We start from the raw sequence: 23,001 nt of genomic DNA, 5'->3' as shown, positions 1-23,001 counted from the left end.
TTAATGTGAGAGAGAGGTGAGGTAGTAATAAAGAATAACATGTGCTCAATATGGCATGCATAATGATTGGTCCCAATCCAATCAATTAATTTGAAATTATATAATAATAATAATAATAATAATAATAATAATAATAATAATAATAATAATAATAATAATAATAATAATAATAATAATAATAATAATAATAATAATAATAATAATAATAATAATAATAATAATAATAATAATAATAATAATAATAATAATAATAATAATAATAATAATAATAATAATAATAATAATAATAATAAGGGAATGGGATGAAATAACGGCTGCGACTGGTCATACGGCATGTATTGTGACAATGGTGGCGGCAGGTGATCAAACTCTGAGTACCCGCGTAGATCACGCTGGTACGGTTTCTTCCAATCTAGGGGGTCGAGCGGCTAATTGGGAGGCTGCATACATGAGTGATAGTCGAATTGGTTTGTCAACGGAATTCCGTACGACTCTGAGCCAACACACGGTGGTTGTGGCTGCTGAAATGCTTCATCTGTTCCATAAAAATAGTGTTTTTTTATTTTCGTCTTTCCTACTAAATTAGTCAATTTCTATTTTGTTATTTTCTACTAAATTAGTCAATTTCTATTTTGTTATTTTTTTATCTCTTATGAGATGAGTCTCATTCTTTACCAACAATATTTTAATGACTATTTTTATTCTATCTCTCATGCTTTACTAATTTTATATTAAAATATGTCATTCCCAAAGTCTATATTTTAATGAGATAAAATTGAAAAAACCATTGGTTATGAGTTTCAACCCGAACCACCTCATGCCTTCCCCTTCATAGGCTTGTTCCGGTTCCACCTTCCGCAAAACCGGACACGGTAGCTTACGGCCGGCCGATCTCACTAGGCAAAACCTTACTAGTTTTAGTTGGAAAAATAAATGCATACACTATTGATTTTTGGGGCCAAAACGTGAGTATGTTTTAAATGGAAAAGTCAATGTATACCCTACTGAGTTCATGGGCCAAAACCGTATTGATGTAATGATGTTAGTGGGAATATCTATATGTATGCCTTAGTTTGCTGGCCCAAAACCTATGTGTTTAACATGTGGACCTATATAATTTCTTTTTTTTCCCCTCAATTCACTAGTCGATGTTGTAGAAGAGAACACATTTTAACTCATCATTAAATTAATCTAAATTGAGCGGAAGTAAATGCGAGGACATGCGACTAATGTTTTCTGACCAAAACACACTCATCCACAAGTTTAGTGTTACATATTTTGTTGGATAAATCTAGATCTAGTAGTATTATGTTACTCATAAGAGACGGTGGCAAAATTAACAAATATTTGATCCAGTAAATGCTAGAAATGTAATCAAGTGTAAACTCTAAATATTGTACAAATTCTAAATTATGATCTGGACCGTTGAAAAATGTTAACAGATGATAAAATTACATAAACAGAAAATGTCAACACAGTGTCAACGATTGATGTTGTGTTGACATCTTCTATTGATGTAATTTTATCATCTGTTGATATTTTTCAACGGTCCAGATTATAGTTTGAAGTTAGTACAATATTTATAGTTTGCATTTTATCAATACACGTAAACAATATATATAAATATATTATTAAATTTGAATTCGGAGTAATTTTTTAATGTATCATTGTGATTGTGATAATGAATAAAAACGTTTCTGAGTCTCTGACCCCTCCCACTGGCCAATGATATCAGTATTATTAGACCCAAAAACAAGCTTTAGATTTTTATTCTGTATATTCATTAATTCGAACAATCGACAAACTAGAGGGTGTAACCAAAAACACCAAGTTCATGAAATATTCCATAAGAATTGACATTATTTTAATATTCGCCAATATCTTAAAAATATTCTACATCTATTTTATAAAAAACTTCACTAGTTTTTAGTAAGATAAGATACATTTTCCATTAATAATTAAATCACTTTTTTATCTATTTCTCCACTATTTTACTAATTATGTATTAAAATGCTCATTATCTCCAAAATTCAATTTTTATCGAATGGGGGAGTTTATTTTTACCCTTATCTTACCCTTCCCAAATCAATAAGACTATGAATGCCTATAAAGTCAACTTATTAGGTTTTAGATTAGTCTTGGGCCATCTGCAACGCTGTCTCTTATCCGTCTCTTAACCGTCTCATCCATTAATTATTCATGGGTCCCACAGTACTTTTCACTCCATCTCTTAACTAAGAGACAGAACCTGCAACCCTCCATCTCTTATCCGTCTCTTAACCATCTCTTAACTTACTATTCACTCAATTTCATTTTTATTTTTATTTCCCAAAAATTCAATTAATAAAAACACATTTCATTAAATAAAATAAAATTACAGCATAAAATAAAAATACAACTTAAAATTCAAAAAAAATACACATAATTAAAATCCTAAAAAAATAAAAATTACATAATTTAAAATACAATTTTATAGAAATTAAAAAAAAAAACTACTCCGCCGGCGAATCATCCCCCGAAGGCGGTGGCGGTGCACTCAAGCTACCTGGAGGCGGAATACCAAATTGTCTTGCCATATACTCAATTCTGGCAAGATGGGCTTGATATTGTGGAGGCGTCATGCGGGAAGTGTCCGCCATTGTGGCGGTCAAGTACATGGACAATAGGGTTTTCGTGCCCGAGCCCGCCTAGCTTGATTCGCCTCGGCCGCTCCTCCCTCTAGCCGCCTTCGCCGCCTTGGTCCCTTGCGGCCGACGGCGCCTACGGGAGGACCCCCCCTGCATCGTCAGCCGTGCCCCCAACCTCCTGCAAGGCGACCTCTTGTGCGGCGCTGCCCGAACCGCCCCCACTAGACGAGTATTGGCCACCCACCGTGTGCTTCGTGCGCTTCGAGGTCGAGCCCGAGCTGGACCGGACACCGCCGGCCCACCTTTCCACATCTTTGACGGCCTCCCTAACATCTACATGTCTGAATTCTTTGCCGGTGTCTTCGAAATAGACTTGCAAAGCCGATCTCAGAATGTCGGCTCCCGTGGCTCCGCTTTGGTAATGAGCCGCTTCGTTCTTATAGATGCAGCAGAATTTTTTGACCTCTCTATCGACTCGGTCAAAGTGAGTGCGGAGCATCTTAAATGTGCGGCGGCGGGACCCCTTCGGCTTACTCTCGTTGTAGGCCTCGGTGACCTTTTCCCAGAAGCACTTCCGGGTTTGGTGATTCCCGACGATGGGATTGTACGAGACGTTGATCCAGGAGTTGTACACAGCCATTGTGTCCTTGTGGATGTACGGATGCCGGCCTCCTCCTCCCCGGCCGCCTCCGCCTCTTCCTCCACCGCCCTGGAGCTTCCACCGCCTCGTCCTCCTTCCGGAGTGGGTTCATCCAGATAATCCTCCCGAATTTGGGATAATCCCTGCGAGCTCCTCGGGGCGGAGGGACGAGCGTATGCATCAACATCAAAATGGGGTGGTTGGTACCCCGCCGACGTCGACGAGCCCTGGGTGCCCGGCGTCAACGAACCGGAGCCGGAACCACCCAAGACATTGTACATGCAAACGCGTTGATGTCAAACCCGCCGGAGCCGCCACCACCATAGTTGCCGTCGCCGAACATTTTGTTATGACAATTGGAGCGGTTAGATGAAAATTGAAGAGGAAATGGAGATGATTTGGGAAGCATAGATGTGTATTTGTGTGTGAAATGATGATGAAATAGGAGTATTTATTGAGTAAAAAAAAAGGAAAACGGTTGAAAAACGGTAATACTACCGTTTTCAGTTTTTTTGAATTTTTTTTTATTAAATTCGATTTTTTTTTAAAAAAATGATTTATTGCTTCAGCGTGACGAAGTCCACTCGCCGGCCGGCGAGTGGGCATCACGCATGGCGCCGGAGCGCGCCACGTCGCGCGAGCGCGTGGCGAGACAGCCCGCGATCCGTCTCGGTGGGACGGGCGTCTCGGGGAGACGGACGCTGCAACGCGTCTCGCCGCCGTCTCGTCTCGGCGGGATGAGATACGAGCCACCCGCGGGACGCGTTGCCGGTGGCCTTATGCAACCAAGATTAGTCTTAGTGAGGTTGCAGGCTAACTGCAAAAAAACCTAAGATTGAAACATACTCCCTTTGTCTTCCATGATCTCACATGTGTTGCTATTTTGAATTGTCAGTCATTTAAAAATATATTTGCATTTTATTTCCACATTTAAAAATTGGGCTAACATTTCACTAATTTTTTCACTTACTAACAAAGTTAAAAAAATCTTAAAATATGTAGCGAGTCAAAATATATCTTTAAATAGAACAGGAATGAAGTAATATGTTTATTTTGTTTTCTTAAGGATCCACAATTTATATTGAATAAAACATACTACTATTTTTATTTGTGATCACTTGATAACAATGAAAAGCCCAAGCTAATATGAAATCACCACCCCATTTTTATAACAATTAATTAAATTGAACCAATAACACATAAAAATAAGTAAAAACAATATAAAAGAAAAATTGGAAGCAATTTTCACTCTGTGTGAAAATACATACCCTACTGATTAAATGCATACCCTACTTATATAATTAATTGGCTACTAAATGTATCCAATGCAGACCCTACTTATTTGATTACTGGTCTACTAAAATTGTCTTAAAGCTCTGAGTCTCTGACAGTATGCATACCCCACTAATTTGATTACTTTTCTACCTAAAATGTACTCCATCTGTAACAATTATGTGTATTAATTTTTCATTTTGATTGATTCCTTATTAATTAGTATTTTTTATTTTTATTTATTTTAATAATAGATGTTATATTTTATTAATTATTTTACTCATATTTTATTATAATATTAATATATAAAAGTAGGATTTATGTACCACTAACATTTTTCAGCTCACTTTTCTTTATATTTTGAAACACGTGTTGGGGCATCCATAGTGGGGTGGACGATAGGCCGCCAGATGCGTCCACCACTGTGGGTGCGCGGACGATGGACGATGTGTCGTCCTCGCTCGACAGATAGTCCGCGGAGGAAGCACGGACGATAGGGCATCGTCCGCGCCATCGTCCGCCCACTGTGGGCGACGCGGACGATGGAGCGGACGATGCAACGCGTTTTTGTTTTTTTTTAATTCGAAAAATTCATTTATATAAATACCCCTTACCCCACCTTCATTTGTAACATTTTCATTCGCATTTTCACTCTCAATTTACACTAGAAAATGGATTCCGGTGATAACTCAAGTCCCAATAGTCCGATGTTTGGAGGTGGTGCACGTTGGCCGGGTACACAACCTGACGAATATCGGTCGTTCGACCCCGATACTCAGTACGATATTTTTTAATTTGTTTGCATTTATATATTTGAAAACATTTAAACTAATTAACAAAATAATAGTAAAACCTATAAGGCGACCTTTAGGGCGCCCCACTGCAGATGGAAGGATAGGAGGATAAAATGCTGACGTGGCGGTACATAGGGCGGGCTTAGGGCGCCCATGCCCTTAGGTCAAAGTGAAATATATATTAGCAAAACCGTGACGGTATAAAAAAATGTAATAAAAATATAAAAAATAAAATAATTTTGATATCCGGCGAATAGTCTACTGCCTAAAAAAGTTCCCACATTTATTTGCTAACAAAATTAAAGAACCATGCAAAGAATACAATCAAGTTTTGTTTTTTTCTCCATTATATAATTACTGCCATGAACGTAGGAGAATTGTTTATATAAATAGTGTAACTTTTCTTTTCGTTACATTTATGAAGTGTTTATGGCCTAATAAAATACTATGTCTAGTCCCTATTTAATGTCTCATATTTTTCTTAATTGGATGATCCCTAGCTCATTTCATTTTTACTAGTCACTAATTCATTCTATTCATAATTATTATAAATTTAATACTACCGTTCCATTGAAATATGGTGAATTCCTTTTTCGTCCATCTTATACTTCATGTCCACCATTCACAATACTATTTCGACTATTTTTCCTTGTTCTCTTTTACCTTATTAGCTACGGTACATATTGAAACTCATGCCTACCAAATGGCCATTTTTATGAAACCGATTAAGTATATAAAAATATGATCTACATTCTATTAATTTTCTACCTATTTTTCTTTATTAAATCAAATAAATTTCTTAAAATCTGCAAAGATCAAATATGAAACATCTATCGAAGAACGGTGGAGTATATTTATGAAGTCGTCATTCCCGATAGTCTGTATCAAATTGTGGGGTGACGAATGAAAGAGTAAATGATATTCAATGACACTTCTGACCTAAAATGATATTGATAGAGTATATTTATGAAGTCGTCATTCCCATAGTCTGTATCAAATTGTGGGGTGACGAATGAAAGAGTAAATGATATTCAATGACACTTCTGACCTAAAATGATATTGATAGAGTATATTTATGAAGTCGTCATTCCCATAGTCTGTATCAAATTGTGGGGTGACGAATAAAAGAGTAAATGATATTCAATGACTTCTGACCTAAAATGATATTGATAGTATATTTATGAAGTCGTCATTGTGGGGTGAAGAATGAAAGAGTAAATGATATTCAATGACTTCTGACTTAAAATGATATTGATAGACCGTGACTCAGTGTATATCTTATGAATCAATATTTTGATTTTATAAATAGTAAAGTTTTAATATAAATAGACGAATAATATAATCTCATTGGTACAATAATATTTATCTAATGAATACTATATAATTTTTTAATATATTAATATTCACTAGGTCCCTTCATCGTATTTATTTTTGGGATGTCCTATCTAAACCGAGTTATTTCATTTTCCAACAAAAAACAACACATTTACTCAATTTTATTTCATTCTCTCTTCACTTCTCTCTTTATTCTCTCTCCACTTCAATATCTAAACATCATTTTTTTAAAATTACGTGACTAAAATAAATGTCTTGCTTATAACGGGTAGGATGGAGTACATATTTGATGAATTAATAGACATTTGCAGATATACCCACCTGTCCACGAAAAATATTTTAATTTTTTTTATTTTGGGTTGTCCACAAAAAATATTCCCATTTTTAAAAATTGAAAATTTCTCTCTCATATTTTTTTTCATTTTTTCTTCTCTCTCATACTTTATTCATTTTTTCTTCATATCTTTTTTATTTTGCCCACTTTTATTATTCGCTTTCTTTCTTTATCAATTTCTTATTAAAAAGACACGAATGTAGTTGTACTAGTTTTATTAGGTTTAGTGAATCCAAGGTATTAGATTTATATTGACTTAAACTGAGACCCCAAAAAAACAAGTCACGCGTGATGGGATAGACGTGGGGCTCAATACGATAGGGATTGTGTTTCTGAATTTAAGAGTGAGTTAAAAGCTGAACAATCAAATCTTATTATTCTAAACTCTGAATACTTCCCGCAACATGATAGATGATTGCAACTTGAAAGTTGAAAACTTTCTTTGTTTAGGGTGTCCACGGTAAGCGGACACCCCCAATAGCCCCGCCCCAGTTTTTGTTCATAACCTTAGTCTTGTTGTCCACAGTCCCAAAATTTTATTTCCACTACTATGGTGGACACTTTCAATAGCCCCCAAAGTTTATAATCAATTTTTATTTTAAAATATTTTTAGTTTCAATCAGGTATAATTAAAATAATCACAGTGTAGATAAATAAAAAACGAGTTAATTAGGGCCGAATATTCGTTGTATTGCAAACGGGTAAAATTATACAACGAATAATTAAAATAAAATACAACTAAAAACTCCGCCAGCGTCGCGTCGGATGTCCTCCCACTAATTAGGGCCAAATATTCATGAGAGTCGGGTGATTCGTCGTCTCCTCGATGCATTTTTAGACAGTGGTTGTGTAGATAGTGAGTGAATGAATTTTGTGAAAATGGTGAAAAATAGGTGGTGGGGAGTGGTATTTATAGAGGAAAAAAAAAACGAAAATCCGCCAGCGCTGCGCCGGATGTCTGCCCACTATGGTCGCCGCGCCTATAGGCGCGGCTAATTCCTCCCCGGCGCGTCCTGGCCCAAGCCCGTCTATCCGTTGTCCGCCGTCCCTGACCCCCCAATCCGCGTCCGCCCCGAGGGCGGACAACTTCCGCACTATAACCCGCCCGCCCACCGCCCCCACACGCGGCTATAGCCGCGACCTCGCCATAGTGGATACTCTTACTACTCCCTCCGTCCCTCAAATATTGTCACACTTTACCTCGACACTAGTTTTTAAGAAATGTAATGAAAAATGAGTTGAAAAAGTGAGTGGAACGTGAATCCTATTTTTATATATTAATTTTATAATAAAATGTGAGTAGAAATGAGTTAGTGAAATATGAGGTCCACTATCAAAAATGGTGACAAGTTAAAAGGGACAAATTTTATGGGACGGACGGAAATATGAAAATGGGACAAACTTTCAGGGACGGAAGGAGTAATTCTTACAAACCTATGAACTTTTTAATATGTGGATCATATTTTTAGTCAATTAACTAATCGACACTTTAGATTTGAGAGCATCCACAGTGGAGCTGATGATAGGTCGCCCGATGCTTCAGGCGCGCCATCGTCCGCCACTGTGGGTGCGCGGACGACGGACGATGCGTCGTCCGCTCCCTAAACTTAGTCCGCGGACGACAGGGCATCGTCCACCCATTGTGGGCGACGCGAACGATGGCGCGGACGATGGAACGCGTTTTTGTTTTTTTTTTTAATTTTTTAAATTCAAAAATTTTGTTTATATAAATACCCCCAGTCCCACATTTCATTTGTAACATTTCGATTCACTTTTCCACTCTCAAATTACGCTATAAAATGGATTCTGGTGAATACTCATGTCCCAATAGCCCGACGTTTGGAGATGGTGCACGTTGGCCGGATACACAACCTGACGAATATCGGTCGTTCGACCCCAACATGCAGTACGATCCCGATTTCAGTACGAATTCGTACGGTCTCTCTGACATGGAGCCGTTTCCAACTCGCCGTGCCGCCCCTTCCCGTCGCGCATCCGCTGCCCCCTCCGCCGCTGCCTCCCCCGCCAGAAAGAAGCGGACCAAGCACCGGGCGTACAAGTTGCCACCTCCGGCAACGAATGAAGAGTACACCCCCGGCTGTACGAATTACCAACCGGATGAAACCCTAGCCTTGGCGAGGCGATGGGTGGATATATCGGAGGACCCGATATTCGCGAACAACCAAAAGCAGCTCGTGTACTGGAGCGCATCGCCGAGCGCTACAATGAGGCGAAGCCGCCGAGCTCGTACAAACGCCATAGGGAGCAGCTCCGCAAGCACTGGGATCAGGTGAAGAAGCAAGTCAACATGTTCGCGGCGGAGTACGAGAAGTGCTCGAGGGATCAGGGAAGCGGCGAGAGGGGGCGGCGATAGAGCGCAGTTGTTGTCCCAGTCCCTGTATGGCGACTTCAAGCATTTCAACATCTGGGCGCTCTTGACAGACAAGCAGAAGTTCCAAGGCAGGATTCTGCACACTGGTGCGGCAAAGAGGACGAAGACCACCTACGCCGGTGGTTACACGAGCGGCGAAAGCGGCGCATATCCGGTGGACCTCAACCGGACGTACCCGGGGATGAGAGTTCCTGGACACCGATGTCCTCCCGGCGTCCCGTAGGCGTCAAGGCTGCGAAGAACAAGGGGAAGGCGAAGGCGACATCCCCCATCGCCGATCCTGATCCCGAACCCCGACCCACACGGCACTTGCCTACGCGGAGTTGGCAAAGGCCTCGATGACGCGGACGTTGTTGGACACGCATTACGCCATCATGAAGTGTACGGACCCGGCCAGAGCCGAATACCTCCCGGGGTAGATCGATGAGTTGTGCCGAAAGTTGGGACTTTTGTAGAGTAGACAACTTTTTTTCTAACTCGTGTAACTTTTTTTTTAATTAATGTAGTATTTGCCGTTTTTAGTTAATCGTTGTGTTTTTTAATTAGTTTGCATTTAAATTAATTAACAAAACAATAGTAAAACCTATAGGGCGCCCCTTAGGGAGCGCCTTAGGGCGCCCCAATGAAGGTGGAAGGGCAGGAGGATAAAATGCTGACGTGGCGGTGCATAGGGCAGGCTTTAGGGCGCGCCTTAGGGCGCCCCACTGCTGATGCCCTGAACCAATTTTATCTCATCATTAATTAAGTTGAACAGAAGTAAGGCCATCAACTACGGTGTTACAATACCGTCCATTAACCGTCCCTTAAACTACTATTTGAGGGCCCCACAGTCCGTTTTTACTCCCTCCCTTAACTAAGGGACGGAACCTGCAACCCTCCGTTTCTTAACCGTCCCTTAAATTACTATTTATTCAATTTCATATTTTTTTTATTTCCAACCAAATTCAATTAATAAAAACACACTTCATTAAATAAAATAAACTTACAACATAAAATTCGTAAAAAAACATAATTTAATAATTTCCTAAAAAATAAAAATACATAATTTAATAATTTCCTAAAGTTTGCCCAAATGTGCTCAATTAGATCCTCTTGGAGTTGGGTGCGGACGCTAGAGTCGTGTGTCCTTGCACGAATAGATAACCGGTCTTGTATAGACGGATGCGCTCCACTTCGAGGCGGACTACTTGCGGTTGAGCTTCTGGGGGATTCGGGGTCGAACCAATTTCCCGCCTCGGGTACTTCGTCTTGGACAATCATGCTGTGCAAGAATATGCACGTATACATGTTGTCGACCATGCTCTCCATGAACCACAAACGAGCCGGAGCTTTGATGATGTTAAAGCGCGCTTGGATAACTCTAAACGCCCTCTCCACATCCTTGCGAGCAGCCTCCTGCTCTTGCGCAAAAAGAGCCTGCTTTGGGTTCGCAGGCCTGCTGCACGTCTTCACGAAGGTCGGCCACTTCGGGTAGATGCCGTCGGCGAGATAGTACCCCATTTTATACAGCCGGTTGTTGGCGACGAAGTTGATGGCCGGCGCTTTACCGTCCAAAACTTCGGTAAAGAGGTCGGACTGGTAGAGCATGTTTACGTCGTTGTTCCACCCAAGGACCCCGAAGTACGCTTGCCAGATCCAAAGCCGGTAGTCGGCAACGGCCTCGAGTACAACGGTTGGGTGGGTGCCTTTGTGGCCGCTCGTGTAGGACCCCCTCCACGCCACCGGGCAATTCTTCCATTGCCAGTGTATGCAATTGACACTGCCAAGCATCCCGGGGAATCCGTGCACTTGTTCGTGCAGGTCGAAGAGGAACTGACAATCGGTCGTGCTTGGCCTCTGGAGAAATTCGTCGGTGAAGGCTGCCCGGACGCCTTTGCAGAATTTGAGCAAACACGTACGCCCAGTGGTGTCTCCGATGTGGAGGTATTCATCAAACATGTCGGTCGTTTGTCCAGTCGCAAGCTGACGGATTGCTGCAGTACATTTTTGCAGCGTCGTGTGGCTGGGACGGCCGACCGCGTCGAACCCCTCTCGGAAGAACTCTTCCCGGGCAGCCAAAGTATTCGCGATGTGGAGAAATAGCGGTTTCCCCATGCGGAAACGGCGACGGAAGTAGGTATCTCCCCAAACCGAGTTATCGCAGAAGTAGTCGCGTATTAACCTTGCGGTGGCTTCCTCCCGGTTACGATGGATGTACGTCCGGGAGCGTCGTTGGGGCGGAGTGGCTTCCTCCGCCTCCCGACGTCGATCTTCTTCAAGTGATTGTTCCATTATTTGACGCATTTGCTCAAAAGGATCCAATAGTTTGAGTTGATTTGAGATGGAAATTGGAGTGGATATAGAGAGGATTTGAGAGGAATAGATGTGTGTTTGTGTGTGAAATGAGTATGAAATATGAGTATTTATAGAGTAAAGAAATTAAAAAAAAAATTTAAAAAAAATCGAAAAACGGCTAAAAAAACGGTAACATTACCGTTTAATTTTTGTTTATATATTTAAATTCGAATTTGTTTTAAAAAAATGAATTATTGCGTCAGCGTGACGAAACCCACTCCCGGGCCAGCGAGTGGGCGTCACGCATTGCCTGGGAACTCGCCACGTCGCCTTGGCGCGTGGCGAGACGTCGCGTCCTGCGTCGCGGCGTGACGGGTCTCAGGACAGCACGGGGACGGGCTGGGGAAGGAACGAACTGCTGCAACGCATCCCGCCGAAATTCAGTCTCTCCGTGACGGAACGCAGGACGGTGACGGGACGCGCTGTGGATGCTCTAAATGCGAGGACATATCTGTAGACATGCAGTTAATGTTTTCTAACCCAAACACACTCATCCACTACTTAACACTTTAGTAGACATGCAACTAATGTTTTCTGACCCAAACACACTCATGCGATCCACTAGTTTAGTCTTTAGATTTTTTGTTAGGATATCCAGTGATTAACATGTTACTCGTAATAGATGTGTTAAAATTCATAATTCTTGTCCCACATCGACTTGGTAACGATCCTAGCTCACCGATATAAGTGTGGATAATCCTTCCCCTTATAAGGCTTTTTAAGAGGTGAGTAGCTCATTTCTAAAATGGTATCAGAGCGGGCCCAAGTCGATGATGGAGTTTATGCCGCTGTCTGCTCTTCCATCCCTACTCTTCCGTTCCTGTTCTGTTCTTCCGTTTCTACTCTGCTCTTCCGTTCATGTTCTGTTCTTCCGTTTCTGCTCTGCTCTACCGTCCCTACTCAGATCTACTCTACTCTGGTTGTTCTATTTATGTTCTACTACTCTACCCGAAATTCTGGTTGTTCTATTTCTATTCTACTACTCTACCCGAAATTATGGTTCTGGTATACCACTCTTCCCGAAATTACGGTTTTGTTATGCTCTACTCCGCTACTCTGCCGAAACTAGGGTTTTTGGCGTTGCTGCACTCTGCACTATTATTTGCCTGCCACTTGTTCTACTCCTGCTTCGTTGCTCTGCGCAATTATTTGTTTGCGCTCTTGCCTGCTGCTTATCTACTGCCCTGCATCTACTACTTCTGCTCTACAGTTGCTACTCTGCTACAACTGTCGCTACTACGCTGCATCTACTACTTCTGCTACAGTTGCAACAACTGCCCTACAACTTCTGCTACAGTTGCAACAACTGCCTTACAGCTGCTATTCTGCTACAGCTGATACTACTACCCTGCATCTGCTACAGTTGCAACTACTGTCCTGCTGCTACTCTGCTACAGCTGACACTAACTACCATGCATCTGCTACTCTGCTACGGTTGCTACTACTGCTCTGCATCTGCTACTTCTGCTGCTACAACTGCCCTATAGCTGCCCTATAGCTGCTGCTACAACTTATGCAACAACTGCAACTACTACTGCCCTATAGTTTCGGCTACTACTATTGCTGCCGATGTTCGAGGAAAATTTTTTTTGAGAACTTTGTACCAAGCTGGACAATATAGATGTTCCAGCTTGAGGGGGAGTGTTAAGAATATTAGTATTCTGTCCCACATCAGTGATGTGACATAGCCTAGTTAGTTTCTTATACTATATATATGAGAACTTTTAAGGGGTGAGTGACCCATTTCTAATATGGTATCAGAGCGGGTCCAAGTCGATGATGGATTTTATCTCTTTTTCTCTTCTCTTGCCTACCCACGTGATGGAAGTCCGATGTGTCATTCCGGCCCACACGTGGGGGGCATGTTAAAATTCATAATTCTTGTCCCATATCGACTTGGTAATAATCCTAGCTCACCTATACAAGTGTGGATAACCCTCCCCCTTATAAGGCATTTTAAGGGGTGAGTGACCCATTTCTAATAAGATGGATGCAAAATTTGCAATAATTTTAACTGGGACTCCGAACGCAGGATGCAGGGAGTAAAAAAATTGAAAATGTGTTTTTTTAGCATGGAGTTTTAAAATGTTTTATTATGTTAAATGGAGGAAGAGAAAAGTATGGGAGCAGAAAAAATAGAGATAATAAAGTAGAAAGTGAATAAAATAGAGAGAATAAAGTAATAAGAAAGGAAATGTGAGTTAATTATCATATAGTGAAATGACTCAACTACGAAAGAAAATACTCGCAATGACTGTAGTTGTCCTGGTATTATTAGGTTTAGTGAATATGGAATTGATTTATTAAGTTAAAATTACGTAACTAGTATTGACTTAGACTGAGACCCATAAATAAGTCATGCCTGATGGGATAGCCGTGGGGCTCAAATGTTAAAGGTACAGTCGGCATATTTGGGAGAGTAGATAGTAGAAAGCATAGAAAATGTATTGAATTGGATGATTATTTTACTGCACAGTGATCTTCTTTAATAAGTATATATCAAAAAAAAAAGGTGATCCTTTTAAACAAGAGTTTAATATACATGGTATGTTTTCCCTAAGGGAAGTCAATCACCCTATTCTATACAAGATATTATATCAATCTTTGATTACAATAATTGATTCGAATCAAATCTTCTTCCTTTCTAACGCTCAATAGGTCGGGATTGTGTTTTTGAATATAAGAGAGTAAAATCTTATTATTGTTTTTTTTTTAAAAATCTTATTATTGTTGACTGTGAACATTTTCCTCAACTTGAAAGTTGAATACTTTTCTTTGTTTAAAATATCTCCATTTCATTTAGTTTCTATATATATAAAACCCTCCAAAACTTGTTTCACTTACCATCCCCATCATCATTAACGAAACTAAATTGCAATTTACTACCACTTTCATGGGGACCTCTTTCTTGTTTCCTATTTTGATTACATTAATCATCTTCTTCACCCTCACCTCATCTGCAACTCTAACCACTGATCAAGATGCTCTTCTTGCATTCAAAAAGGCGACCATAGACACAAATGGTGTCTTGAGCAACAACTGGCTCACCAACACTTCCATATGTGATTGGGCCGGGGTCTCGTGTGGCCTCAAACACCACAGGGTCACAGCCCTCAACCTCTCCAACTCCGCCCTCCACGGGAATCTCTCCCCATATCTTGGAAACCTAACGTTTCTCCAGTCCTTGGACATCAGCTCCAACAACTTCGCAGGTGTCTTACCAACTGAGCTGTCTAAACTACACCGTCTGAAGCATGTAAACGTGGCGTCTAACAACTTCAGTGGAGAAATACCAAGAGGTATCCTTACAAACATGTCTGCATTGGAAGAAATTAATCTGAGATTTAACAAGCTATCAGGCGAGCTCCCAAGTGATATATGCAACAATACTCCGAAATTGAATAGGTTTTATCTCAGAGAGAATCAAATCTATGGAAAAATTCCAACGAGTATATATAAGTGCAGCGAAATGGAGGAGTTGAGCTTGTCAGAAAACCAATTCAATGGCAACATACCTACTGAAATTGGGAATTTGAGCATGCTTACTCTATTATCTATATATGACAACCATCTCCAAGGTAATAATTAGGTTAATCTATGTATAATTAATTTAACCATTTTAACAAATATTATTTTCCATATTATAATAGGAAATATTCCGTCTTCTATCTTCAACACATCGTCGTTGCAATACATATACCTCGATGACAATAATCTGTCTGGAAGAATACCCACGAATTTGGACAATTTACTCAACCTCATAGAGTTGTTTCTTAACACCAACAAACTAACAGGTGTGAACAACAACTTGGAACAATAAACTACCTATTATACTATCTCTCTACATTTTGTTTAAACACTTATCAGGACCAAGTCCAAGGGCATAACCCTTCAAACTTCCCATGTTGTTTATTGTAATTAATATGAGAGTAATTAATTACTTACGCTATTATACTATGACAAATTGATAGGTGGCATACCGAAGGAGATTGGCCATCTTACTTCCTTGAATACTATGGCCCTTTCTGGAAACAACTTAACAGGTATGATTTGAATTTTGATAATTTCTTTCATTTAATACTTAAACTTTATACTAGCTTATACCCTATCAAAGAAACAACATAATATTTAAGTCGACCACATTGTACGTATAGAAAATTGATAGGTTCTTGATCCTTATTGTCTAAATAAGAGCACACGGTTGACAGAGTATATGTTGGAGGAGTATTTTAGTTTGGAGGAAATAATTGAGAGGACAATGGGTAGAATATATGAGAAATGATTTAGGAGAGGTTGGTGATGTGGGAAAGCAGGAACAATTTATTTCTCAACTTCTCAAGTTCTCAACTTGCATCAGCATAATGGTGATCTCTCCCATATTTATAGCCATCCACTCCTATTCTAGAATCCTAATATATATTCATTTTATATTCTAAATATCTATATTTTTCTCTATAAAAATCTAGATATTTTCTTCAATAATATATGTAATCTAGAGAGTTCTCCTAAAATATCTAGATATTTTAATACTGTCTCCGGTCCCCATTAAATGTCCCATATTTGACCGGTGCAGGTTTTAAGAAATTGTTTGACTTTGTGAAGAAAATTTGGTGGAAAAAGTTAGTGGAATATAGGTCATACTTTTATATACTATTAGTTTTATAATAGAATGTGAGTAATAATGAGTTAGTGGAATGTAGGTCTACTACTAAAAATGATAAAAGTGAAATATGATATTTATTAGGGACCGTCCAAATAAGGAAATATGAGATATTTAATGGGGACCGGATGGAGTACCTGCTAATATTTAGAGAATTCTACATAATATCTAGATAATTCTACTACAAAAATCAAGTTTAATTATTTTATTCCAACATTTTATTTCTTATTTCTCAATGATTTGTGATCTATGGAGCTCTAGTTTTGTAGAGCCGGCAATTCTTGATGGTTCGACCTTCCTAATCCTAATTAGGAAATAACCGACAAGAAAACCTGATGATTAATCCTAAAAATACTCAAGATATCTAGATTCATAAGGCGAGATATCAAAAATAATATATCAATAAAAAATAAACGATTCGTACGACAAAAAGGAAATAAAAACAATATAATCGATTCTTGTAGAAGGCATTTATATTGAAAGGATCAATTGGCAGTGAAAAATTCTTGAAGGATTTGATGTTTCACAAGCAAATTCTTGAAGGATCAGTTAAAATAATAAATAAAAGAGTGAAATTTTTTTTTTGCCATGGAAAATATTGAAGTAGTACTGTAGTATTTGTAATATTTGTGCGAAGAAGGTATTTAGTATTTTGAAAGATAACCTATTTCTTTTGATAATTAATATTATAAAAAATCACAATTAGATCAGTTCGTGTAACCAATATTTAGATAAATCTAAAACTTATATTCGACTACTTATCCCTTCAACATTTGTCTTGATGATCTTGAACATAAATCCATATTTAATGTTACTTATTTCATATAGTTCTGGCATTTGTATAAAATTCTATAAGTAACATTTTCAATTTTATTATTTAGGTCAAATACCAAGCCAAATCGGGAACATATCTTCACTAGTAGATCTTGATTTTGCTTCGAATAAGCTGGCGGGTACGTTTATATACTTGTACATTGTTAGTTTATTTCATCACATATTCATAACAAAGTTATTAAAAAAGTTGTTTATAAATAGTTCATAAGTAGATGTAAGAAAATGGAATATGATTACTTAGGTGTTTTGGGAGGTGGTAAATTGTTTGAGAAAAATGGTGTTGTAAATAATAATACTCCCTCTAACCATTATTTGTAGCCCCATTTTGACTCAACATGAATTTAAAAAATGTGAAGGAAAGTTGTGGAAAAAGTTATCAAATATAATCCCACTTTTAATGGAGTGTGAGGCTCATACCTAAAATTGTACTCTCTCCGGTCCATTCAAGATGTCCACCTTTCTTTTTTAGTTTGTCCTATTTAAGATGACTACTTTCCAGTTTTAGAAATAACCTCCTCTCTCCCCATTAAAATATTCAACTACCTTTTTTTTCTCTACTTTATTCCACCTAACAATTTTTCCTAAAATCTCGTGCCACTCAGGAATATGGTCATCTTGAGTGGGACGGAGGGCGTAAAAGGTAAATTACTCCCTCCGTCCCACAATAGTTGTCACTCTTATTGTGGGCACGAGTTTTAAGAAATGTAAAGAAAAGTGGGTTGGAAAAGTTAGTGGAATGTGAAATCTACTTTTTTATATTGGTTTTATAATAAAATGTGAGTGATGTGAGTTAGTGGAATGCGGGACTTACTGACCATTTATGGTAAAAATGAAGTGTGACAATTATTGTGGGACGGACCGAAATGGAAAAGAGTACAATTATTGTGGGACGGAGGGAATCGATGCTAAAAATATGGACATCTCAAAATAGCAAATTGTGATATTATTTCATAAACGGAGGGAGTATATAATTGTGATTTCTTTGAAAACTAGTTTATCAAATTTGCATAATTATTTTTACTGCAGGCCAGTTACCGGAAGAGCTTGGCAATCTAGCAAACATCGAGTTCTTAGCAGCATCGTTCAACGATTTGTTGTCCGGTCCCATCCCCTCTTCCATATTCAACTTATCAAATTTGAAGACACTTTCTCTTCAACAAAATCAGTTTTCTGGTAGTCTTCCTTCAGACATGGGGATCTCACTTGTCAATCTCGAAGAAGTTTATTTATTCTTTAACAGACTCAATGGTGAAATTCCGACCTCCATCACCAATGCTTCTAAACTTACTGTTATAGAATTGAACAGAAACTCATTCACTGGTCCCGTTCCCAATTTTGGTGATCTAAGACAGCTGAAATCCCTTCGCCTTTGGGAAAATAATCTAACTGGAGCAGACTCTCCGAATCAAGAACTCGGATTTCTCTCTTCATTAGCAAACTGCCTAAACTTGACAAACTTTGAAATTAACGACAACCCGATGATGAATGGTATCCTTCCACCTTCCATAGGGAACTTGTCTACTTCTCTTGTCAACTTTGCAGCATCTAACTGCAGCATCAGAGGTATTATTCCTCCTGAAATTGGAAATTTGAGGAGTTTGAAGGTTTTGGATTTATCCAAGAATCAACTCACTGGTACCATCCCAACAACAATGGGAAAACTAAATCTACTTGGAAAGTTACATCTTTATGATAACCAGCTACAAGGATATATCCCTCATCAGCTTTGCCAAAACATTGCTTTGGTGGAGTTAGAGTTGAGTGGTAATATACTAACAGGTTCAATACCTGAATGTTTGGGAGGTATTAAATCACTCCAAAGAGTTTCTTTTGCATCAAACAAGCTGAATTCCACACTCCCTTTCAACTTCTTAAATCTTCCAAAGCTCATAGATCTCAACTTGTCTTCAAACAGTTTGAATGGTCAAATTCCTGATCAATTCACAAGTTTGACTGCTCTCACCTATCTTGACTTGTCTTCTAACAAGTTTTCAGGAAACATTCCAAACACAATTGTTAGTTGCCAATCTCTTGAGGTCTTGTTTTTGTCGAATAATATGTTGAATGGATCTATCCCCGATTCTTTGGAGAAGGTTAGAGGCTTGACGAATCTGAGTCTATCAAGTAATAATCTCTCCGGTTCGATACCCGCCTCTCTAGAAAATCTCAAACTCCAATATTTCAATGTTTCGCGCAACAATTTGCAAGGGAAGATTCCAGAAGGGGGTTGCTTTGCCAACTTCTCTGCTGACTCTTTTACTCAAAACCCTAATCTATGCGGCGCCAGAAGATTCCAAGTGCCACCTTGTGGGAGTGGAAGGTCAAGATTGGAAACAACTGCAATGATATTGAAATATGTTGTGCCTCCCTTCATTGGAGCTTTGATTTTGGTATTGATCATAGTTTTCCTCATAAAGAGACGCAGACGGAAAAATGTGCCAGCTCCTGACTTCTCGTCAGTGGGAGCTTCGTGGAAGATCATCTCAGAGAGGGAACTCACGCAGGGGACGAGTTCGTTTAGTGAGATGAACCTACTCGGAAAAGGGAGCTTTGGTTCAGTATTCAAAGCAGTGCTTGCGGATGACACAACTGTAGCAGTGAAAGTGTTCAACTTGGAATTGGAAGGAGCGCTCAAGAGCTTCGACACAGAGAGTCAGATACTTGGCAGTATTCGCCACAGGAACTTGATCAAGATACTTGGTTGTTGCAGCAATAAGCAGTTCAAGGCCTTGATTCTTGCGTACATGCCTAATGGGAGTCTGGAGAAATGGCTGCATTCCGACGTGTATGTTTTGGATTTGGTGAAAAGGTTGAACATAGCCATAGACGTCGCGTTGGCCTTGGAGTATCTTCATCACAATCACACTTTTACGGTTGTTCATTGTGATATAAAGCCGAACAATGTGTTGCTTGATGAAGATATGACTGCGCATGTTGGTGATTTTAGCATTTCGAAACTTTTTAAGGATCGGGAAGCTGTGATTCATACTATTACTATGGCAACTATCGGTTATGCAGCACCAGGTAATCTAAATTACTTTAAAATATCTAATATATGAATGTCTATAAGGAGGTGTGATCCATTGCTAACTCTGCTAACTCATCAATGCAGTGTATTTACAATGTCAAAGTGATGATATTGAAATGTCAATATAAACTTAGTTGATATTTAATACACTATGTTGACTTGATATTTAAAATGTCGACACAGTATTTTAAAATGTTAACACATGTACAAATTTGTGTTGACATTTTAATGTGATCATATTAACATTTTTAATACACTACGATGATTAGTTAGCAAGTTAGCAATTTAAGAAAAGTTAACATTATAACGGACCACAGTCTATAAGTTTCTTTTCTTCTTGTGGCTATTGACAAACATGTGCAATGTTACAAATAGAGTATGGATCAGAAGGAAAAGTATCCACACACGGGGATGTATATAGTTTTGGGATACTGTTGTTGGAGATTTTTACGAGTAAGAGACCAACAGATGATATGTTTAGAGGAGAAATGGGCATAAAGGAGTGGGTAGGCAAAGCGTTACAAGAAGATGGGATAAGTGAAGTTGTGGCTCCCGGTTTGCTATCAAGATCAGATCGGCATTTTCCTGTGAACGAGCAATGTGTGTCGTCTATTTTTGATTTGGCGATGAAATGTTTGGCCTTTTCGCCTGAGCAAAGGATCAACATGATGCAAGTAGCAGCTGCATTACAGAAGTTCAGGGCTAGAGTAGAAGCAGCCAAGAAGAAGCAAAGCAGATCTTGAATATGTAAAATACTTATAATACATATCATATGTAAGCACCATTCTCGTTTACAATTTCAGAATTTACTATATAATATGTTTTCCTACTTGGTTTGAATTTGATGATCAGATGATGAACGCAAAATATTTAAACTCATTCTTATATCCAAACCAAGTATAAACTAGAGCCATTAGCTTAAGATGATCAACCGCCTATATTCGTTGTGTTGCAGATTTGTGACTTATTTTATATAAAAAGTGTAAATTTGGAAATCAATGACAATCCTTAAAAATCTCAATAAATCCTTTCAACTTAAATTTTGTATATCTTCCTCAATTTAAATTATTTTTTTACATACTATATATAGTATCAAAATTAAAGGTTATTTTATGAGATATTTTCATGATGTCTCAATTGCATGTGTTTCGACCAAAAAAATTGCACGAAAATATTAGTTGTGTATTTGTATTATGACTTTAATTCTTTTAATGACATTACTTTGATATCCTAACTAGAAAAAATTGTACTAATGGTTAAATGTCCTTTGAAAGGTACAAGCAGTTTTGGCTTTAATGCATAGAGCATTATGTTGCGGTGGTGTAATGCAACAAGTGCCATGTATATAATGTCGTGAGCGAAGTATATATAATGTCAATAAGATATGTATATTATTTAATTTAATGTACATAGGCTTATCAATGAGACCAATTTAACCCTTATTTTCAAAATCACATTTAACTAATTCCGGCCAAAAACCCTAGATCTCAATCCCCTATTTGTTTTTCTAATGATTTATATTTGGTCTTAGTTTTGATATAAAATTAAGATTCAATTTAATTGTACACTATAGAAATATATTCTCTATTTTGCATTACAAATAATTTATTTTGTATTATAGACAGCTTATTTTTGCATTACAGATATTGATTGTCTATAATGTATAAAAGAAACTATTTATAATGCAGTCTGTATATATCTATAATACAAAATAAACAGTCTATGTCTATAATGTAAAAATAAATTGTCTATAATACAAAATAGACCGCCTTTAATACAATCCGCAGAAATCTATCTAGAACGTCCACTAATATTTTTGATTTATAGCATTGTTGTTTCACATTATATGTAGCACGCACCAGCACAATATTAGAGCTTTAGAAGCACATTATAGACGCATTTCAAAATTCAAAACCACCAGAATTCGGTCTGTGGCCTCACTCGGAATAACTTTAATTGCAAGTATGCAACCCTACTTATCTCTATTGGGCCAAAATCTTACTGACTTTTAATTGGAAAATTCAACGGATGCACTACTCATTTCATGGAACAAAATCGCATTGATTTTAGTTTGAATTTTAAATGTATACCTTACTTGGTTGGGCCAAAACCTTATCATTTTTCATTCATGCGTTACGGCCACCTTAAGCAGAAGTAAATATTACTCTTCTTTCATTTGAGTTTTATTTAATTTTTGTTTGGTTAGACATGATTTTATTTGGAGTAGCTAAATCTGATTTGAAGAAAAATATTACTATCGATTCTCCTACTATTTAAGAAATCTAACGTGTTACGAATGATTTAGTTATATTTATTGATTGATACCATCTCGGTCCAATAAAAATAATATTGGTTATTTTATTTTAAGTTGTCCACCAAAATTAATCTCTATTTATTTTTTTATAAGTTTTTCTATGTAATGAGTTGAGGAGAATCTCATTTTTTATTATAATATTTTTTTCCTTACCTCCACATTCATCTATTTTGCATTAAAATTTATATCATCCACTAATAAGTCCTTTTTTCAATAGATGTACATTACTAAATTTATTGTTTGTATGATATGATTTTATAATTGTTTGTATGATATGATTTTATATACACCCAATCCCAATTTAAGTGAAGTGTTTTTTTTAGTTTTATGTAATATTGTTTTGTAATTTATGTGGAATAAAGTAAGAGAGAGAAAACGTAAAGAGAGTGATGTTTTTATTTTAAAATATATAGTACTCCATCCGTCCCATAATAGAT

General features: G+C 38.0%; 1 protein-coding gene across 1 annotated transcript; it reads left to right on the top strand.

Annotated features, from left to right (window-relative positions):
* The first annotated feature begins 14,583 nt into the window (after window positions 1-14,583).
* LOC121778668 (probable LRR receptor-like serine/threonine-protein kinase At3g47570) lies at window positions 14,584-21,127 on the top strand. The gene is made up of 6 exons (XM_042176059.1): window positions 14,584-15,306; window positions 15,379-15,522; window positions 15,700-15,771; window positions 17,270-17,341; window positions 18,249-20,246; window positions 20,626-21,127. Exons 1-6 carry the CDS (start codon window positions 14,622-14,624, stop codon window positions 20,991-20,993), a joined length of 3,339 nt encoding a protein of 1,112 aa, XP_042031993.1. The 5' UTR covers window positions 14,584-14,621; the 3' UTR covers window positions 20,994-21,127.
* Window positions 21,128-23,001: the final 1,874 nt, after the last annotated feature.

This window comes from Salvia splendens, chromosome 19, assembly GCF_004379255.2.
Source record: "Salvia splendens isolate huo1 chromosome 19, SspV2, whole genome shotgun sequence".
NCBI classification, from domain to species: Eukaryota; Viridiplantae; Streptophyta; class Magnoliopsida; order Lamiales; family Lamiaceae; genus Salvia; species Salvia splendens.
This window is presented reverse-complemented; position numbering and strand designations above follow the sequence as displayed.